Source organism: Chenopodium quinoa, unplaced genomic scaffold (genome assembly GCF_001683475.1).
Source record: "Chenopodium quinoa cultivar QQ74 unplaced genomic scaffold, ASM168347v1, whole genome shotgun sequence".
NCBI lineage: Eukaryota > Viridiplantae > Streptophyta > Magnoliopsida > Caryophyllales > Amaranthaceae > Chenopodium > Chenopodium quinoa.
Window position 1 is genome coordinate 3,389,943 of NW_018743122.1, and position 21,873 is coordinate 3,411,815.

Consider the following 21,873-nt stretch of genomic DNA (forward strand, 5'->3'; position numbering starts at 1 on the left):
GTTACTAACGTGTGTATTTTGTTATTAGAAAAGAGGTATGATGCATCAAAGTAAGTATTTTAATTTTTTTAATTGATATTATGATGTAGATATCATGTTTATATTGTTATTATGATATTCCTAGTGTTTCGGGTTTTCTGATGTCCTGCGGGAGAGTTACAATTCCGAGACTGGAACCGGACGCCTGTACCTGCAAAATAACGGAGACTCCTGAGAGCTCCGCCTCCAACGGTCAAGTTAGTACCTGATTAAGGAGTAATTAATACGGAAATTAAAAGTAATAAGACCTCTCTAGGTGAGAGTATTTAATGTTGGTAATCTGCTTTGTTAGCGAGATTAGCCGGTTATTAGTGTTCCGTAATGTTTCTGTTCTTCAGGTGAGATTAATTGCTTGATCAATTGCCTCTCAATTGCTTGATGTTCTCTTGATTTCTTGATTCCCGGATTAATGAGGATTAATTAAGTATTTATAGTCTTGAGAAGCGTGCCACTCTCTAGGTTTAGGGTAAACCTAGGCTGACCGGGCCTCTAGACAGGATTGGGCCTTGTTGGCCGGTTTTCCCATTTGGCATGGGTGGACACGTGGCGTGCCTCGATTGGTCCGTAAAGGACGTATCTGTGATTGACACGTGGCAGGCTCCTATTGGCCTTCGTGAAGGACACATGGCGGAACCTGGTTGGTCCACTTGTCAGACGGTGATTGGTGGATAAAAATCCCCTAATCATTTGCCCCTCACAGGTGGCCACGTGACTGGTCACGTGTCGCCTGTGACAGGTGTCGCACGGTGACAGGCGACGGCCTGCTACAGGTGTCACCTTGCAAACGGCCGAGAGATTTTCCCACCCAAATTTTGAATTTGGAAGCGACCCTTCGCCTTCTCACTTTGCCTATATAAGGAAAGTGCTGACTTCGGTCATTTTCACATTTGAGAACTTTGCGAGAACATTCGGACCCTGAACTTGCTCTGACATTTCGGACCTTTTTCTGCCTACCGCCTGTTCTGACAAGCCGACTGCACCGGATTTCCAGAACTTCATCAACCGTCACTCGTTCAGGTAACTCAGTTCTCTTACTCGTAATTTTCTTTTTATTTTTTGAAATGGCACCACGGAAGCACACGACACGACCTAAGTTAGTGATCAGCCGGTCACCGGGGACGGCTGAATCTAGGACTAGGAGTGCCGCCTGCCCTTTTCTGGACCCATCTTTGCCCTTTATACAAAGTCCGACTGTATCTGTGTCTATGCAGAACGTGATGGCCAGAAACAAAAAAGACTGCTATGATATCAAACTTAGACGGCTCCTCCCAAAGGGTGCTCATTAGTGAAACATTTGACCAGGCGCCAGATGTAGAATTGAAACGAGGCGGCTGCCAAGCCGACAGTTCTGAGAGAGGGCCAAGGTGGTCCTTTCCCATCTTACCGTTGATATGTCTAATTTTCCTCCTGCTCCTTCTAAGGGAGAGGAGGTGGGCCCCTCTGGGAGAGGGGAGGAGTCGTCCTCTTCGGACTCGTCAGAGGACGAGTCCGAGTCCAGCTCTTCTGGCCACAGTTCTCCAGGCTCAGAAAGAAAGAAACAGCCGCCTACAAGAGGCGAGACTTTCTCATGCAGTTGAGAAGGGGGACAATTGGGCGGAGCCGTCCGCCTCCTACAGAGAGGAAAACGCCCCTACTACTGCATGGTACCCCGGGGCCGGATCGCAACCATGCAAGACAAAGTGGAGAGCTTTATTGCTAACCACAGAATGGGCCCGGAATTTTTACTGTTCGTGCCGGATCCAGAAGACACTGTCGTCTGGCCGGCTGGTACCAGCTATGATGACGGCTGCTTTGGCTGCTATGTGGCGGCCATCAAAGCTGGACTGCGCTTCCCATTACATCCGGCTGTTCAGCGGATTTTAGATGGGTATTGATTTGGGGTTATGGCAGTTAGCCCCCAACTCTTGGGTAAACGTACTCGGCTATGTGGCCGGGTGCGAAATGTACGGGGTGGAGCCAAGCTTTTGAGGCTTTCGCCCACATGAACTATCTCAGCCGGACCCCTAAGTCGAGAGGTACCAGCTGGTATCAATTAACAAGCCATAGGGGTTACCTCATGACGAGAGGTAAGGCGAACAAAATGGAAGGATTGGCGGAACACCTTCCTTATCATTGAGGGTTCAGACACGGAGCTGAACCAACGTTTTAACAAGTGGAATAGGGATCCGCTCTTCTCGCAGGCGGCCGCAGCATGCCGCCTGTTCCCCCAAAGGCTAAAAGAGAGATCCTAGACAAAGACTCTTCAAAGTAGAGACTAGGGTGAACTCTACTTCAGGGGTACGAGAGCAAGTACCCCTAAACTGCGTCCCGAGCTTCAAGTGGCTCTATGACGAGTACTTTTTGGCCGCCTGTGGCCTCAGCAGTCGGTGCTCTAGAGGTAGCCGGCCTGACAAATACTCTGTTTTTTTTTTTTTCACGCCTTGTTTACTTGGGATCTTTACTAAACTTTGCTGTTTATTTTTTGCAGCTGACGCCATGAGTAAAATAACAGCATCCAAGACTGCGGCGGCCATGTTGCGGGCCTCTCTCATGCAACAGTCTTGTGCCGACTCCCCCAACAAGGGGGCACCCTTGGTAGGCTTCGAAAACTCTTCCTCTTTTAGGAGTTGTCTTATGCATGTACTAACTCTTTTTATTTTCAGTCTGGCACTCCAAGAGCTTCTTCCTCGCAAACAGTCGGACCCAAGGCCCGGAGGACGACTGTTGCAAGCTCTCTTGGGTCTTCCAGGAAAACAGTGGCGGCTGAGAAGCAGCCGACCACTTCTTCTAAAACCCCGGCGGGGGCCGCCTAGAAGTATGGACAATCACTTGTAAAAAACTTTTCACACTTGCTTCCTTCTTGACTAGGTCTAACTTGCTTTTTTTACGCTGATGCAGCCGGCCCTCAGGGGCTTGACTTGGTTGAGGTAGCCAAGTCCATGATCAAAGTAGTTCCTCCATCTGAAAGGGAGGCGGTCAGGGGTGCCGGCACCCTTGACCTTGATGGGATTGCAGGGGTCCTTGCTGAGGTATACTTTTTTTGAGTATTTGAATTCCAGGATGCCTGTTATCTTTTTTGTTTGGAAACTGACGCCTGTTTTCTTTTTGTACTTAGGCCCTGCTCCGAGTTAACAGCCTTCGCAAGCCGATTGATCGGAAAAACAAAGAGGTAAAGGCCGCAAAAGCTATGGCCGCCTCCAACTGTGATAAGGCAATGTTTCAAATTGCCCAAAATGAAGTACTGACCATTGATATTCTTTATTATCAGGCGCAGGCTACCGCCGCTGTTCGGGCTCAGTTAGAGGCGGCCAAGAAGAAGAATGACGAGCTGGAGGCAACCGTCAACAAATCTTAAGGCCGAGCTGAAACCTCTTCGCCAAAAAATGAACTCTTACGAAGCCATGGAGAAATCTTTGGCCAACGTAAAAGAACGCCTGGTGAGCCAAGAGAAGAGTCTTACCCAAGAGCTCTCGGAAAAGGCCGAGCAAGAGAAGAAAGAGCTCGTCCGGGAGATGGTGGAAGACTCCGCTCAAATCCAGCGCATGACCTGGGGCCGCCTGTTCCCCAATGCCGACTTTGCCTCATGGGAAAGAACGTACCGCCAGTGTTCGGAAACATATAATCAAGAGATCCTGGCGGCTGCTGAAGAAGAGGCGTTGGGAGATACGTTGGAGGAGGAGGAAGAGCCGGTTGTGGCGCTTGTGCCACTTGGGGTAAGGCATCAAAAGAGGGTGCAGCTGAAGTCGAGTCCAGCAAGAAGAGTGCTGACCAGGCGGCAGCTGCTAATACTGAACTGCCCCCTTCTTAAGCTTAAAGTATTTTTTTTTTTCCACGGCCTGCGTGCCGTTTGCTTTGTATTTACCCGGCCAGGGGGCCGGGGCTTTGAATATTCTGCTGGTCTTTAATGACCGGCTTATTTTTTAATCAAATTTTTGTTTTGATTCAAATTTGTCTAAGTATTCCATATCTAATATCCCATTGTTCACTAGACCGACTGTTGTACATGGCCGAACGTTGCAGACAGGTACAAATAGTAAGTACGCCGCCTATGCCCCTGGACGACTGGTTGTCTGTTTCCAGGATAGACGATCAGTCGGCCATTTATTCAATCGGTATTCGAACTATTTATTCAATCGGTCTGACCAAGTAAATAGTATTACCTAGTCGCCAAGGAATTAAGTAGGATAACAAGCGGCGGGTACCGGTTGTTTCCCTTTATTGCCAATGTTGGCTTTTAACTCGTAATTTGTTAACCCAGCAAGAGTAGTGGTTGAGAGCCCCTGTTTGTTAAAAAACAGGCGGACGACTCATACCTTTTAGGCTCCATACTAAGTTTGAGTGACTATTAAGTTAACATAGGAGTTACTTAGTCTTCGTCACAATCTAGATTGAGTAGTAGAGGTACCAGGCGGCGGAGGCCGGCTGATCCTCTTGATTTGCCAATGTTTGTTGGCTATTAACTCAATAGGTTACCTAGTAGGAATAGGGGTTTGAGTGCCCTTGTTTGTTTAAAACAGGCGGACGACTCAAACCTTTTAGGTTCCATACCAAATTTGAAGGAGTGACTATGAGTTAACGTTGGAGTTACTCAGTCGCCGTCACTTTTGTTTGAGAAGTAGAGGTACCAGGCGGCGTAGGCCGGCTAGACCCCTTGATTCGCCAATGTTTGTTGGCTATTAACTCAATAGGTACCCCCTGCATTTATCCCAAGTAATACAGGCGGTCATCTGACTCAGATGTCAACTGCTACCACTGGTTTGGTTAGTGATAGAGTTATCCTTGTCTCAAAAACGGCTACGTGGTTGCCCTTGGGGACAGTCGTATAGGTGCGTGTAATTAGTTTATAGAACAATGTTCCACCCAAAAGGGAGCTGCTCTCTGCGACGAATTTCATCCGGAGGGATGCCGTCGGACGCCTGCTATGATGTTGGGACAGGTCGTATTAGTTTTGTAAATTTGATCAGGTGGCTTGGCGCCTGGTCTGATCATTCGGCCGGTTGCCTTGGTAAGTTCTTGGTGAACGTAGGTGCTAAGTAAAAGAAGGGTAGCCGCCTGTAGGCACAGGGTCGGCCAGGCCCTAATCTTTTTAGCTAAGTATTGTGAGTAAAATACTCAATGGAGAGTAGCCGACTGTAAAGGAACAGACGGCATGCCCCTCTGAAGATAGAGTGAAAAACTCAATGGAGAGTAGCCGACTGTAAAGGTACAGACGGCATGCCCCTCTGAAGATAGAGTGAAAAAACTCAATGGAGAGTAGCCGACTGTAAAGGTACAGACGGCATGCCCCTCGTAATACAAAATTGAATAGTAAGTGCAAACTTTATTAAGTAGCTCTTTACTTTACATCATTCAGAAGAAATATTTTTTAAGATTATCTACATTCCAAGTTCGAGGCAACGGTTGTCCGTCTGGTGTTTCCAGACGGTAGTACCGTTCCTGACTTCCTCATAGATTCGGTAGGGTCCTTCCCAGTTGGGAGTTAGTTTGCCAGACTCATTAGCCCTACCAACTGCTTCCATTTTTCTAAGTACAAAGTCCCCTACTTTGAGTGGACGCCTGTGTACTTTTTTGTTGTATGATCTAGTCATTCTCAGGCGATAGATCTCATGGCGCAAAACAGCATTGCCCCTCTTTTCAGGAAGTGAGTCTAATGTCAGGCACATGGCTTCCCAGTTTGCCTCTTCGTCATATAGCATTACTCGAAGAGTCGGCTCTTAGTGTTCTATTGGAAGAACAGCTTCCGCACCATAAGTTAGGAGGAATGGAGTTTCTCCAGTCGCCCCTTTTTCAGTCGTCCTAATGGCCCAGAGAACATGTGGTAGTTCATCCGCCCATAGGCCGCCTGCTCGTTCAATCTTTTTTCTTGAGACCGTCTGAGATGATTTTATTAAAGGCTTCTACCTGGCCGTTTGCTTGTGGACGGCCGACAGATGCAAAGTAGTGTGCAATTCCTTGGTCTCCCAACCAGCTTTTGAGAACAGGCGTCTCAAATTGGGGACCATTATCAAAAACCATAGACATGGGAACCCCGAACCGAGTGATGACGTTTTTCCAAATGAATGAAATTACATCTTTCGTCTTGATTCCCTTTACAGCCTCCGCCTCTACCCATTTAGTGAAGTAGTCAACGGCAACAAGTATGTACCTTCTGCCGCCTGTAGCAGGCGTATATGGACCCAGAATGTCCATGCCCCACTTAGCAAACGGTAGTGGGCTGTGAATGGTAGTGAGGTCAGTAGCCGGACGGTGAATTAATTTGCCAAACCTTTGGCACTTGTCACATTTTTTCACCATCTCCATTGCATCTGCTTCCAAAGTAGGCCAAAAGTAGCCCTGCCGCCTTGCCCTTTGAGCAAGCATCCTACCACCTATATGAGAAGCACAGTAACCAGAGTGAAGATCATCTAGTATCTCTCGTCCCTTTTCAGGAGTAACACACTTTAAGAAGGGTTGAAGGTACCCCCTCTTGTGAAGTTCTCCCTTAATCATTTCAAAACAGGTGGCTCGTTTTTTAAGTGCTGCCGCCTGTTGAGGATCATCCCGGCAGTGTACCGTTTGTCAGATATGCCCTGATTGAATCCATCCAGGTTGAGCTTCTGTCTAGGATTCCAATAGGGTTTTCCTCGATGCTTCTCTTCTCCATTACTTCCCAAAAAACAGTTCGAGGAGTATCGGAGGAGGCGGATGATGCTAATTTTGACAGTGCATCTGCCTGGTTGTTTTCTGATCTCGGCACTTGGATCAGATGGAAATCCTCAAGGGAGCCGACTGCTTGTCGGACCGCCTGTAAATACTTTATCATGGCCGGATGGGTTGCTTCGTATTCGCCATTGTACTGACTTACTATCAATTGTGAATCAGAACAGGCGTCTATTTTTCTTGCCCCTGCCGCCTTGCACATGCGGATCCCGGCTAGTAAAGCTTCATATTCTGCCTCATTGTTTGAAGCCTGAAAACTGAAGCGTAGAGCATACTCGAACCTGTCGCCCTCTGGAGATTGACATACGACGCCTGCTCCACAACCATTTGAAGTAGAGCTTCCGTCCACATATACCTTCCAGACTTGGTCTGGAACTTGAGAGTCAGGAGGACGAGTCATCTCTACAATAAAGTCAGCAAAGGCTTGCCCCTTCACTGCTTTTCTAGGCTCGAAAGTAACTTCGAGGCTCTGTATTTCTATGGCCCATTTGATCATTCGTCCTGACGACTCCATGATGGTAAGGGGCCGCTTGATTGGTTGGTCGGTATACACGACGACTGCATGTGCCAAAAAGTAGGGCTTCAATTTTTTAACAGCCATGAAGAGTGCAAGACCAAATTTCTCCACTAGGGATACCTCAACTCGGCATTTTTCAGTACGTGACTGACAAAGTAGACCGAGAGCTGATAGCCGTCCCTTTCAGCAAGGAGCACAGCGCTTAACGCATGATCAGAGACGGCCAGGTACATGTAGAGATCCTCTTTGGGCAAAGGGCTGACCAGCCTCGGCAAGGAATGCAAGTGAACTTTTAATTTCTGGAAGGCGGCCTCAGCATCCGGCCCCCATTCAAACCTTGCCTTTTTCTTAATTGCCTGGAAAAAGTATAGGCATTTGTCGCCTGATCGGCTTAGGAATCTCCCCAAGGCCGCCAGACAACCTGTTAACTTCTGAACCTCTCGGATGGTACGAGGCGACTGCATGTCAATGACCGCCTGCACCTTCTCAGGGTTCGCCTCTATTCCTCTCTGATTGATAAGGAATCCGAGAAATTTCCCAGACTCAACTCCAAATACACATTTCTTGGGATTGAGCATGACATGGTGCCGCCTGAGTGTGGCGAAAGTTTCTCGGAGGTCCGTCAGATGATCTTTCTGAAGTTTAGTCTTGACAATCATATCATCAATATATGCCTCGACGTTTCTCCCAATCTGATCAAAGAACACAGTGTTTATCATTCGTTGGAAGGTAGCCGGGGCATTCTTAAGACCAAACGACATGACCGTGTAACAGTATAACCCCTGATCAGTGACGAAGGCCGTCTTCTCCTGATCTTTCTTCCACAAGGGAATTTGATGGAAACCAGAATAGGCGTCCATGAAACTCATCAAGGCATGGCCGGCTGTTGAGTCGACCAAATTATCAATTTTAGGCAGAGGGTAACTGTCTTTGGGGCACGCCTTGTTTAAGTCTGTGTAGTCTACACACATTCGCCAGGTGCCATTCGGCTTTTTAACAAGTACCACATTTGCAACCCAGTCTGGGAAGTAACATTGCCGAATGAACCCTGCATGAAGTAATTTTTTAACTTCGGCGGCTGCCGCCTGACTTCTTTCTTCGCCATGGTCCCGCTTCTTTTGCCGTACCGGCTTCTTTTTCGGATCCACAACGAGTTTATGTACTGCCAGATCAGGACTAATGCCTTGCATTTCATGGACTTCAAATGCAAAGATGTCCTTGTATTCTTTCAATAAGTTGTGAAAGTCGTCACCAAGGTTTCTCAGAGCAGTCGTCCCAACTTTGACTGTTCGGTCAGGACGTGAGTCGTCTAAGATCAGGTCCGCATGCTCACCAGCCGGCTGAGGGCGGAACTCATCCGGCCGCTCCTCTGCCAATGATTGCTATTTTCTTGCTTTTCTTGCGGACTCTGTCTGGGACGCCTTTCTCTTTTTGTCGCCTGTTTCTTGAACAGGCGCACTCTCCTTGACATTGTCAAGGTCTGTTTTTTCTCCACTTGACCCAGTGGCCATAACAGTGGGCTTGACATCCGAGAGATAGCACTCTCGGGCCATCCTCTGATCTCCCCTTAGGGAGCCGACTGTTCCATTATCCCTCTCAAACTTAAGCAGCATAAGAGACGGGATTATAACATCCTTGGAATTATTCAGGGTTGGTCGACCCAGAATCATGTTGTAGGCCGAGAGTTCCTCTACTACTAGGAACCGGACTACCATGTGTCGTCCTTCCCCTTTTTCGCCCAGGCGAATGGGTAAATCTACTCGTCCCAGTGGGTGGACGGCTCCTCCTCCAAACCCTATTAAAGGGTGGGAGGCCGGATGTATGCAGTCCGTCTGATATTTCAGTTTTGACAGACATTTGCTGCTGATGAGATCTGAGGAGCTCCCGGTATCTATGAGGATTCGGCCAACTCTCTGGTTGGCCACTTTACATTCAATAACGAGAGGGTCGTCATGCGGCCCCCTTACCCCTCCTAGATCCTCTTCAGTGATGACAATCTCAGGAAATGTATATTTGGACGGCCGTTCTTGGTGAACGGAATTTACATCTAACCGCCTTATATTATCTTTGTTGCCCCTAATAGTGGGGCCGCCTCCTGAGAAGCCGCCTGCAATGGTGTAGACGACTGCATCATCTATATCGGAACTGTCGGCCTGTTGATTCTTTTTGGCTGACTGCTTTTTTGAGGAAGTGTTCCCTGTAGATTTCTTGACATAAGTGTCAAGATCACCTTGCTCAGCCAAGCGGCCTAGGTACCGCATGAGACTGATGCAGTCATTGGTGTGATGACCAACGTCATCATGATAAGCACAGATTTTGTCTTGGTTCCGGTTGTTTGCAGAACCCTTCATGGGGACCGGCTTCTCAATTGAGAACCGTCCCTTTATTTCTTTTAGGATAAACTGGTTATCCTTGTTAAACACATACTTTGGGGAGTATGGTTTGAATTCTTTTTTCTTTTTCTGGGCCGGCTGTTTAGAGGAATCAGCCGCCCAGACCTCTTTTCTTTTCACATCTTTGTTAGACGACTGTTTCTGTCGTCCTTCTCTTTTGTCGAACCTTTTCCCGTCCGACTGTTTTATCGTACACAGATCAGTCGCCTGTATATAGGCTTCTGCTTCAATCAAGGCCTCTTGAAGAGTTGCCACCCTTTTTCAAACTAAATCAAATTTGAAGGTAGACCCGTCTTTGAGACCTCTAAAAAAGTCAGTATAAGCTACCTCATCCGGTAACCCTTGAATCTGTATTCTCATCAGGTTGAACCGCCTGATGTAAGAACGAAGCCCCTCCTTCTCGCCCTGCTGAATTGTTCCCAAATCAAGGGTCGTTTTCTTCGCAGGGATGTTCATGGCGAAGTTGGAGGCAAACAAGTAAGCAAGCGTCCTGAAGCTGTTTACACAACCAGTCGGCAGGTTGCCGAACCATTGCTGTGCGATTCCCTTGAGAGTCGCTGGGAAACACTTGCACCAAGTGGGATCATCCAACCCTTGAAGGTACATCAGGTTGGTGAATGCCATCAGATGGTCTTCTGGGTTAGTAGTGCCGTCATAGGCGCCTACTAGTACATTTTTTACTTTGGCCGGCTGAGCGGCTTCAGTAATTTCCTTGGAGAAGGCCGACGGCTGTTCACCAAGTCTAAGCAACCGTAGCTGCCAGTCCATAGGTTGGACGTTTTTTGCTGCAGGTCCACCAAATGGAGGTGGCTGCATAAAATACTGTTGTTGCGGCACAAATGGTAAGTTTGGTACCGCCTGGGCACTATGAAATCCGGACTGACGGGAGGTGCCGCCTGACTGACTCTCATGGTACGAATGAGTATGCCTCATCGAGGCATTTCGCAAACTGTCTTGAAAATTTGAAGTAGAAGCCGACTCTGACAATCGGTCACTCTTCTTCTGCTCTAGCAGTAGCCGAGCATCTGTAAACGTTTGCTTTGACCCGTCCGCCTGAATATGACGAACCGGTTTCCTATTTCCCGTAGGATAACGGAATTTTGTGAAATCAAGAGCAGGTGGCTCCCGCTTCTTGGATTTAGGATGAGGAGTCGCCTCTCGCCCTTGAACTGGCTTCCTCTTCAGTGAAGTGGAAGGTTTTTTGGCCGACTGCCCTTTGACTGAAGCAGGCGGCTTTTTGTTGATCAACTCTTGAATCTCTCCCTTGAAGTCCCTCATGAAGGTCATGAGTTCGTTCCTTGTGATGAGAGCAGACCCATCAGTCGGCTGTTGCCGAGCAGGCGGTGCGCCTGCTGGCTCGCTTCCTGTTTGAAGATGCTCCCGTTCCCTCCTTTCGGTATGACGGGTACGTCGGGCCCTTAGGGTCCCGTCTGGAGCTGTATGAGTTTCAACTTCAAATTCACTTTCGGTTTCATGGTCCGACTGAACTTGAGGGTCGTTTAGGGAACGCCTCTCTTCAGGAGTCGGTACAGACTTGGATGCCATCTCTGAAGTACTCTCCCCACAGACGGCGCCAAATGTTTCGGGGTTTTCTGATGTCCTGCGGGAGAGTTACAATTCCGAGACTGGAACCGGACGCCTGTACCTGCAAAATAACGGAGACTCTTGAGAGCTCCGCCTCCAACGGTCAAGTTAGTACCTGATTAAGGAGTAATTAATACGAAAATTAAAGTAATAAGACCTCTCTAGGTGAGAGTATTTAATGTTGGTAATCTGCTTTGTTAGCGAGATTAGCCGGTTATTAGTGTTCCGTAATGTTTCTGTTCTTCTCTGTTCTTCAGGTGAGATTAATTGCTTGATCAATTGCCTCTCAATTGCTTGATGTTCTCTTGATTTCTTGATTCCCGGATTAATGAGGATTAATTAAGTATTTATAGTCTTGAGAAGCGTGCCACTCTCTAGGTTTAGGGTAAACCTAGGGCTGACCGGGCCTCTAGACAGGATTGGGCCTTGTTGGCCGGTTTTCCCATTTGGCATGGGTGGACACGTGGCGTGCCTCGATTGGTCCGTAGAGGACGTATCTGTGATTGACACGTGGCAGGCTCCTATTGGCCTTCGTGAAGGACACGTGGCGGAACCTGGTTGGTCCACTTGTCAGACGGTGATTGGTGGATAAAAATCCCCTAATCACCTAGTATCATTTCTAGGGTAATTTTAATATTAAATATGATTTTTACGATGCTTCCTATGTTCTTCCTAATACTTATGATTGTTAGTATCACGTTAGGGTTAAAGATTTGATTTTTATTGCTTAGTGACATGCTAGGATTTGTTATTAATCTTGTTAGTATCATGCCTAGGATCTTGCTATTTTTATTATGCTTTAACATGATTTATGATTATTTATATAATTTTTTTTATTATTATTATAAATTAATTATTATTATTATGATTGATATGATTATTATTATGATGATTATTGTTATGATGATTATAATTAATATTATGATTATTTATTATGATGCTTGATTTTTATTGTTATTGCTTGATCACACCTTTTATGCATGTTTAAAGGGAATTAGTACTTGTAATCACGCCTAAAAAGATAATTAATAATCTTGTTTAGGGTTAATTATAATTTCAAGTGATCGCCAATAATAGATTTATTTTTGCATTTAAATTCAACCAACATAGATTAAACAGGTTTAGGGTTAAGCCTATTGATTGCATGTTAGTCAGAAAGCGCACATGAATACGATCAGAATAAAGTAGAGGCCTATTATTAGGGCGGGTTCAATCTCTTTTAGGTTGGATTTGTACCTTCATCCCCGAACCCTTATTTGGTTAAAGACCTTATGGAGTTGACAATCTCTTGGATCGTTAAGGGGTGTAACCTTCACCTCGTGAACGGTTTACAAGTTCCTAAAACCTATTGGCGACTCTTTTGCTCTATCATCTTCCCTTTTGGACGCCACCGTACTTTAGTGTATGATCAAAGTAGGGTTCAAGCTAGGGGTTAACGCTTGAAATTTATTCCCTACAATATGAATTTATGTGTATATGTAGACACCCATTTGTGTCTCCCCAAAACCAAACCCGGTGATGAGTACCTTTCGCGTCGAATCATAATCAAATGAAGCGAAAGTGTGGAAAGTTTAGTGTTACGGATAGTTTTTAATTTCTTTTCTCTTCGCTTTGTTTTTTAAAACTTATTTTAAGAAAACAGCGAATCTAGTTTGGTTGGTCCATGATATGGGTCCAATAGTAGTGTATTTGGATAGGGCTTGACAAGAGCTTTACCACGATATATTATAAGCCCAATTCCGATGAATATTGAAAACGTTATGGCCAATTTACTAAACTGGGCTCAGTTTGAGCCTTATATGCGGCCCAATGATCTAGGGGAGGGCCTAATATGATTTATCATTCCTAATGCAATTAGGAATCGTTTTAGTCTTCTAGAAGGTTCTTTTCATCCCTAATTCAATTAGCATTGATAAATTGACTATTGTTGACTTTACAGAGTTTTAATTAAAATCAAAGAACATTTTCGAGGAAAAGATATGATTTTATCCTCCAGTACGACAAATTTATCTGATTTTCGAAAACGCGTCAAAAACAGGCCTGGCGCCTGACTCCAGGCATTGGCGCCTTGAACCAGGCCTGGCTCCAGCCATTGGCGCCTGGCGCCAGTTAGCCAGGGTTGGCGCCAGCTCTATTTCAATTGCGCCAGGACTCTGTTCCGTTAATTTATCTTTTTGGCTGATTTTCTCTATAAATAACGTATTAAAAACTCCGTTTTCATTGACGAATTCTCATCAACAACCAGTTTTAATCTGTATTCACCTACAATCAGTTTTCAATTATTTTCACCTACAACCAGTTTTCATTCGCAATCATTAATTCTCTCATTCTCTTTAATCATTCATCTCTCTCTCCATCTTTCTTTCTTTCTTTTTCTAAACTTGCTTTTTTCATACAAATTCCGCATTCATTAGATCTAGAAACACCTAGCCATATTCGAAGCTGCCTTCGCCCTAGACGTGAAAGGTTTTAATTTCTGAGGGTTTGGTCCCAAATCTCTCTTTCAATTATTTAATTTAATTGTTTGTTTATTATTTTCCTTTAAGTTACTATCGTGTGTATTTTATTATTAGAAAGAGGTACGAGGCATCAAAGTAAGTATTTTAATGGTTTTTAATTGATATTATGATGTAGATATCATGTTTATATTGTTATTATGATATTCCTAGTATCATGTCTAGGGTAATTTAATATTAAATATGATTGTTACGATGCTTCTTATGTTCTTCCTAATACTTATGATTGTTAGTATCATGTTAGGGTTAAAGATTTGATTTTTATTGCTTAGTGACATGCTAGGGTTTGTTATAAATCTTGTTAGTATCATGCCTAGGATCCTGCTATTATTATTATGCTTTAATATTAACATGAACATGATTATGATTATAATTGTTATAATTTATGATGATTATGAATCTTATTATTATTATTTTGATGATTATTATTTTATTTATGACGATTATTATTATGATTATTATTTTTATGATTATTATTATTTTGATGATGATTATAATTTTATTGTCATGATATTTATTATTATTATGTTGCTTGATATTTATTGTTATTGCTTGATCACGCCTTTTATGAATGTTTAAAGGGAATTTGTACTTGTAATCACGCTTATATAAGATAATTAATAATCTTTTTAGGGTTAATTGTGATTATAATTTCAAGTGATCGCCAATAATATATTTATTTGTGCATTATATTCAACCAACATAGATAAACAGGTTTAGGGTTAAACCTATTAATTGCATGTTAGTTAGAAAGCGCACATGAATACGATCTGAATAAAGTAGAGGCCTATTATTAGGGCAGGTTCAATCTCTTTTAGGTTGGATTTGTACCTTCATCCCCGAATTACCAGTCATGGTTCCAGACCTATTGGAGTTAACGATCTCTTGGATCGTTAAGGGGTGTAACCTTCACCTCGTGAACAGTTTACAAGTTCCTAAAACTTGTTGGCGACTCTTTCGCTCTATCTTCTTCCCTTTTGGACGCCACCGTACTTTAGTGTGTGATCACAGTGGGGTTCAAGCTAGGGGATTAACGCTTGAATTTATTCCCTACAGTATAGGAATAAAGAAATTGTTTGATTGAACATTGAACCTATTTCATGCAAGAACTGTATTATTTTGTTTTTGGGGAAGGGAATTCTTTTCTAAATCTTTTCTTTACATGCTGTAGGGAATATTTCAAGCGTTATTCCTAGCTTGAACCCCACTGTGATCATACACTAAAGTACAGTGGCGTCCAAAGGGAAAGAAGATAGAGCAAAAGAGTCGCCAACAAGTTTTAGGAACTTGTAAACCGTTCACGAGGTGAAGGTTACACCCCTTAACGATCCAAGAGATCGTTAATTCCAATAGGTCTGGAACCATGACTGGTAATTCGGGGATGAAGGTACAAATCCAACCTAAAAGAGATTGAACCTGCCCTAATAATAACCCTCTACTTTATTCTGATCGTATTCATGTGCGCTTTCTGACTAATATGCAATCAATAGGTTTATCCTAAACCTGTTTAATCTATGTTGGTTGAATTTAATGCACAAATAAAACTATTATTGGCGATCACTTGAATTATAATCAAATTAACCCTAAACAAGATTATCAATTAACTTATTAAGCATGATTACAAGTACCAATTCCCTTTAAACATGCATAAAAGGCGTGACCAAGCAATAACAATAAATATCAAGCAACATAATAATAATCATAACAATAATCATAATAATAATAATAATAATAATTATAACAATTATAATCATAAAAATAATCATAATCATGTTAAAGCATAATAATAGAAAGATCCTAGGCATGATACTAACAAGAATAATAACAAACCCTAGCATGCCACTAAATATTAAAAATCAAAGCTTTAACCCTGACATGATACTAACATGAATATTAGGAAAGAATATAGGAAGCATCATAGAAATCATAATTGACATTATATTCTTTACCCTAAACATGATACTAGGAAGTAATAAAACATCCTAACATGATACTAGGAATCAAAATAACAACGTAAGCATAATTTCTATATCATAATATCAATGCAAGCAATTAAAGCACTTACTTGGATGCCTCGTATCTCTTTCTTATAACAAAATACACGCGTTAGTAACTTCAAGGAAAATATAAAACAAACAATTAATAAATTAAATAATTGAAATAGAGATTTGGGACCAAATCTTTAGAAATATCAAACCTTTCACATCTAGGGCGAAGGCAACTTCGAACTTGGCTAGGTATGTCTAGTGCTAATGTATGAGGAATTGTGTTTGTAAAAGGCTAAGCTAGAAAGAGAGAGAGAATCAAGAAATTCTTGATGAGAGTTCATGATAGAGAGAATAAGAAAGAATAAGAAATAATGAGAATTGATTATTGTTGAGAATTGATGATTCTATATGATTTAAAACGGAGTTTTTAGGAGGCTATTTATAGAGAAAATTAGCCAAAAAGATAGAAAATCGAAAAAACAGAGTTAGTGCCAGACGCTAATGCTAGCGCCAGGCGCTAATGCTGGCGTTAGGCGCTAACCATGTTTTTGAAGCGTTTTCTAAAATCAGATAGAAATTAACCGTACATGAGGATAAAATCGTATTTTCCTCAAAAACTCTCTTTTATTCCGATTAAAACTCTAAAAAGTCAACAAAAGTCAATTTATCAATGCTAATTAAATTAGGAATGAAAAGAACCTTCTAGAAGAATCTAGATGACTAAAACCATTCCTAATTGAATTAAGAATGATAAATCCATATTTGGCCCTCCCTTAGATCATTGGGCCGCATATAATGTTCAAACCGAGCCCAGTTTAGTAATTTGACCATAACTTCCTCAATATTCATCAGAATTGGGCTTATATTATATCGTTGGAAAGCTCTTTTCAAGCCCCATCCAACTACACTACTATTGGACCCATATCATGGACAAACCAAACTAGATTGGCTGTTTTCTTAAAATAAGTTTTCAAAAACAGAGAAAAGAAAAAAAATTAAAACTATCCGCAACACTAGACTTTCCACACTTTAACTTCATTCGATTATGATTCGACGTGAAAAGTACTCATCATCGGGTTTGGTTTTGGGGAGACACAAATGGGTGTCTACACATGCCAAACCTACCTAACAGATTCGCCAAACTAGGAACACTCCAAAAGAAACCTAATGAACATTCTTACGATTATGTTCAAAAGATTCGTTTTTACTGTTCCTACAGGAGTAACATTTTAAGGGAAGGGGTTTTGATAGCCTTGATTGTTCGTTGTTTGCCTGAGGAGCCCCCATATTATGCTGTCAAAGCAAAATTTGATGGTTTCTACCTACAAGGGGACATCCCAAATTATTATAAATATAGGGACTAATATGGACAGTGGTACCCTGATTACAGATTCCTAATTTCCTACCTTGTCAGGGTAGAAAAAGCTCATTGCAGATAATTCAACCTTCCATACCTGATTATTACTATAAAAATTCGATGGGACAAGATACCCCTTATCCTAGCCATCAATCAGAGATTTGCTCTTCTTCGTCTTCTTCACATGGTGATCAAGTAGAGAATGGAGAGTAAAGGGACGTAGATAGTTCAATCATGGAGATTTCTAACCCAAATCCACCTCCAACTCCAATTATCATTGATATTTTTTCTGATGATGAGAAAGAGGGAGAGTTCGTGCAAGTAGAACCTGAACCAGAGTCACCTGAACTAATGAGGAGGCAGATGATCCTGAGTTCGACCCTGGTAGCTTCATGCAGTCGGCAGACAAGAGAGACAACATTCGAAAGGATTAGATTTTATGGTTTTCCTCGTTATGGATTATCAGTTTTAATTACAGTTTATTATTATTACTATTTCAATGTTGAATTAATAACTGGCATGACCACATTGAGTCAGTGAGCTTATGTAGTACATAAGTTTCTAGACCACATATTATTTTGGTAATTCTAATTTATTTTAATTAATAAAAATCCTATTTATTTCTTTGTTAAATTATTTATATTATTGAAAAATAATTCATTTCATTTTCCAAAAATCTTCCATTTCATATCACCAACCTAATAGCCAAAATTACAAGCAAATTAATTCCAATAAATTATTTCTGAGCTATGGGAATTACTTTTTATTATTTATGTGATGATTTATTAAATGCATGGTTAATTAGCAATCAATTATTGATTTACAAAGCTACAAACTCAGGGAATTCTTAGCTTTTGCTATCCCAATTTGTTAGCTTCAGATTTCATTGTGAATGTTTCAAGGGTGTTAAGTGATAGATGAGTGTATGTCTTGAGAGCTAACCAAAGCCATTTCTAATATAAACCCTTGATCTTTATTTAGGAGAAGCAAAATGGCAGGGGGAAGTAATTCTAGTAATGATGGAAACAATTTGAATGAAGTAGTGAGACAATTGGCAGTTGCAGCCCAACAATTGGCTAGGAATTTAACCAACAATGTGGATGCTCAGGGTGAGCTTTTCATAAGGTGGCCCGAAGCAAACCACCAACCTATCAAGGAAAGCCCGACCCTACCATACTAGAAAATTGGTTAAGGGAGCTTGTGAAACTGTTTGGGGCAGTTGGGTGCCTAGAAAATTCTAAGGTGGGCCGTGCTACTTATTACTTGAGAGGTGAAGTTGATCTTTGGTGGCAACAAATGAGAGAACTATTAGAGCGCTACCAGATTCAATTGGACTATGTTCCAAGAGAAGGTGAGAGACAAGTTTTACCCTAGCTTCTTAAAGAAGTAGAAGGCTAAGGAGTTCTTAAACCTCAAAATGGAAGGAATGTCAGTGACTGAATATTATACCAAGTTTATTGAGCTGTCTTATTTTGCTGAAGAGTCCGTCTCTACGGAGAAGGCAAAGGCTTGGAAGTTTGAGAGTGGTTTGACTACTAATTTATAGCTGAACTTGTGTGGATAAGTTTTTGAAACCTTGGATGAGGTATATGCATGGTAGAGCTGCACACTTATATGCCTTAGAGGTGAAGAAAAAGAAGGAATTGGCTAATGTACAAGTGAAAGAAAAGAGGAAAGAGGTGGGACAGAACTCTGGGAACCAACAGGGTAACCAGAATAACTTCAAGAAGCGGAATTACCACCATAACAACAATAACTTCCACAACAACAACAACAACAACAATAACAATTTCCAAGGTAACAATCGTCAAGGAGGACGTAACTTCAATGGAGGGGCTAGGAACAATGACCAAGGGAATAATATAATTAAGAGGTGTTATTTTTCAAGAGATGCAAGAATAACCACCCTAGAAAGGATTGTGAAGGAAATCTTGTTGCTTGTCGTGCTTGCAACAAGTTGGGACATAGAGAATACGAGTGTTTCTCCAAAGGTTCTAATGGGAATAAGAAAAACAACAATTTAGGAGGGACCCAAAGGAACTTTCAGGGAAACAACAATAACTTCAATGGGAATAAGGAGCTCTGCAGATTGGAGCAAAGAACAATAATAACAGCAACAATGGGAACAATCAGTAGAAAAGTGGAGCTGCAAGAATAATGTATGTGTTGAGTAAGCATGAGGCTGGTTCCACAACCTTTAGGAATGTACTTTTAGAGAAAAAAGGAAAAGTGTTTCAATCTAATCTCATCAAGTTTTGGATAAAGGATTTTGATGTCATCCTAGGATTGGATTGGTTGAGCAAGTACAGTGCAGAAATAAGTTGTCGATCGCAGAAAGTGAAAGTGACCACAGGTGAGAATGAGGCAGCGACTTATTGGATGCATGGCGAAACCAAATTCCCTAGGTTGATATATGTGTTAAAGTTGGAAAAGTACATGAAAAAGGGACATCCAGTGCACTTCTATAGTGTGAGAAACATGGATCATGAGGAGGCAACTAAGCTAGAAGATATTGAAGTGGTGAATGAATTTCTGGATGTATTTCCAAATGAGATCCCCGGAATGCCACCTAAGAGAGAAATTTATTTCACCATATACTTATTCCTAGGAACAACACTAATATCAAAGGCACCGTATAGGATGGCACCTGCAGAGATAAGTGAGTTAAAGGAGCAATTGCGAGATTTGTTGGACAAAGGGTACAACAGACCGAGTGCATCTCCTTGGGGAGCACCAGTTCTGTTTGTTAAGAAGAAAGATGGGAGCATGAGGTTGTGCATTGATTACAGAGAGTTGAATAAGGTGACAATAAAGAACAAATATCCACTTCCCATGATTGATGATTTGTTTGATCAGCTTAAAGGTGCAACTGTGTTTTCTAAGATTAATTTGAGGTTTGGATATCATTAGTTGAGGATTGCAGATGAAGATATTCCTAAAATTTCTTTTAAGACAAGATATGGACACTATGAGTTTACAGTAATGCCATTTGGATTGACAAATGCACTGGTAATCTCTATGGATTTGATGAATAGGGTGTTTCATCAATTTATGGATAAGTTTATAGTAGTGTTCATAGATGATATATTGGTGTATTCGAAGAACAAAGAGGAGCATGTAGAACACCTGAGGGCAATTCTGCAAACACTAAGAGAAAATAATCTTGATGCAAAGTTCTCTAAGTGTGAAATTTGGTTAGAAAAGGTAACATTCTTGGGTCATTTTGTGTCTAAGGATGGTGTGGAAGTAAATCCAGCCAAAATCAAAGCTGTGAAGGGTTGGCCTACGCCCAAAACAGTGTCTGATGTTCGGAGTTTCCTAGGTCTAGTAGGATATTATAGGCGTTTTGTGAAAGATTTCTCGAAGATTGCTAAACCTATGACTACTCTAATGAAGAAAGACAAGAAGTTTGAACGGGATGATAAGTGTGAAGAAGCATTCAAACTCTTGAAACAGAAGCTAGTTACAGCACCAATGCTAACACTGCTAGATGAAAGTTGTATCTATGATGTGTATAGTAATGCATCAAAGAATGGTTTGGGATGTGTGCTTATGCAAAATGAAAAGGTGATTGCATACGCATCAAGGCAGTTAAAGACCCATGAAGTGAATTACCCAACCTATGATTTGGAACTTGCTGCAATTATCTTTGCACTAAAGATCCTGCATCATTACTTGTATGGAGTGAAATGTAGAATTTACACATACCATAATAGCTTACTTTTTCACTCAAAAGGATTTAAACTCTCGCCAAAGGAGAAGGTTAGAGTATACAATGGATTATGACTTAGACATACAATATCATGAAGGAAAAGCAAATGTGGTTGCAGATGCTCTAAGTCGTAAAACCAATCATGGATTAAATACCTTGATAGTGGCTGATGAATTATGTAGGGAAATGAGTAAAATGAATTTAGAAGTTATAGAATGTGGAGTACTAGCTGGTATTCTTGCAAATTTAACTATCCAACCAACCATATTCGATGAAATAAGGGAAAACCAAGCAAGAGATGTGAAAATAAAGCAAGGCAAGGCTACAAATTTCAAAATTCATGAGGATGGCAGTTTGAGGTACAAAGGTCGATGGTGTGTACCTCAAAATTGTGAAGAGGTGAAGAGAAAGATAATGGAAAAGGGACACAATACACCCTATTCAGTACACCAGGAGGGGATAAGCTATATAAGGATTTGAAAAAGGTGTATTGGTGGTCTAGAATGAAGAATGAAGTAGCGAAATTTGTAGCAAAGTGTCTGACTTGCTAAAAGGTGAAAATAGAGCACAAGAGACCACATGGAACTGTGCAATCATTGAAAATTCCTAGATGGAATAGGGATTGCATTTCAATGGATTTTATGACTTGCCTTCCAAAATCAAAGAGTGAAAATGACACCATTTGGGTAGTGGTGGAAAGACTTACAAAATTTGCGGTGTTTATACCAATGAAGGAGACTTGGAAGATGGAGTAACATGCAAAAGCTTACATCAATAATGTTGTGAGGTTACGTGGAGTTCCAAAGGATATTGTGTCTGACCGATATTCCAGGTTTCTTTCAAAATTCTAGAAAAGCGTACAGGAAAACTTTGGTATGACACTTAAGATGAGTACATTGTCACCCTACCACAGATGGATAAACTGAGAGAACCATTCAAACCTTGGAATACATGTTGAGAGCTTGTGTTATAGACTTCCAAGGAGGATGGGAGGATAGCTTGGATTTGATTAAATTGTCCTACAATAATAGTTATCATGCGAGCATAGGAATGGCTCCATTTGAGGCATTATATGGGAGAAAGTTATCG

General features: G+C 41.9%; 1 protein-coding gene across 1 annotated transcript; it reads left to right on the forward strand.

The window, feature by feature from the left end:
- Positions 1 to 18,661: 18,661 nt before the first annotated feature.
- LOC110732009 (putative uncharacterized protein DDB_G0286751) lies at positions 18,662 to 19,096 on the forward strand. Its single transcript, XM_021911928.1, has one exon. The coding sequence runs from the start codon at positions 18,662 to 18,664 to the stop codon at positions 19,094 to 19,096; it is 435 nt and encodes a 144-aa protein (XP_021767620.1).
- The last annotated feature ends 2,777 nt before the right edge of the window (positions 19,097 to 21,873 follow it).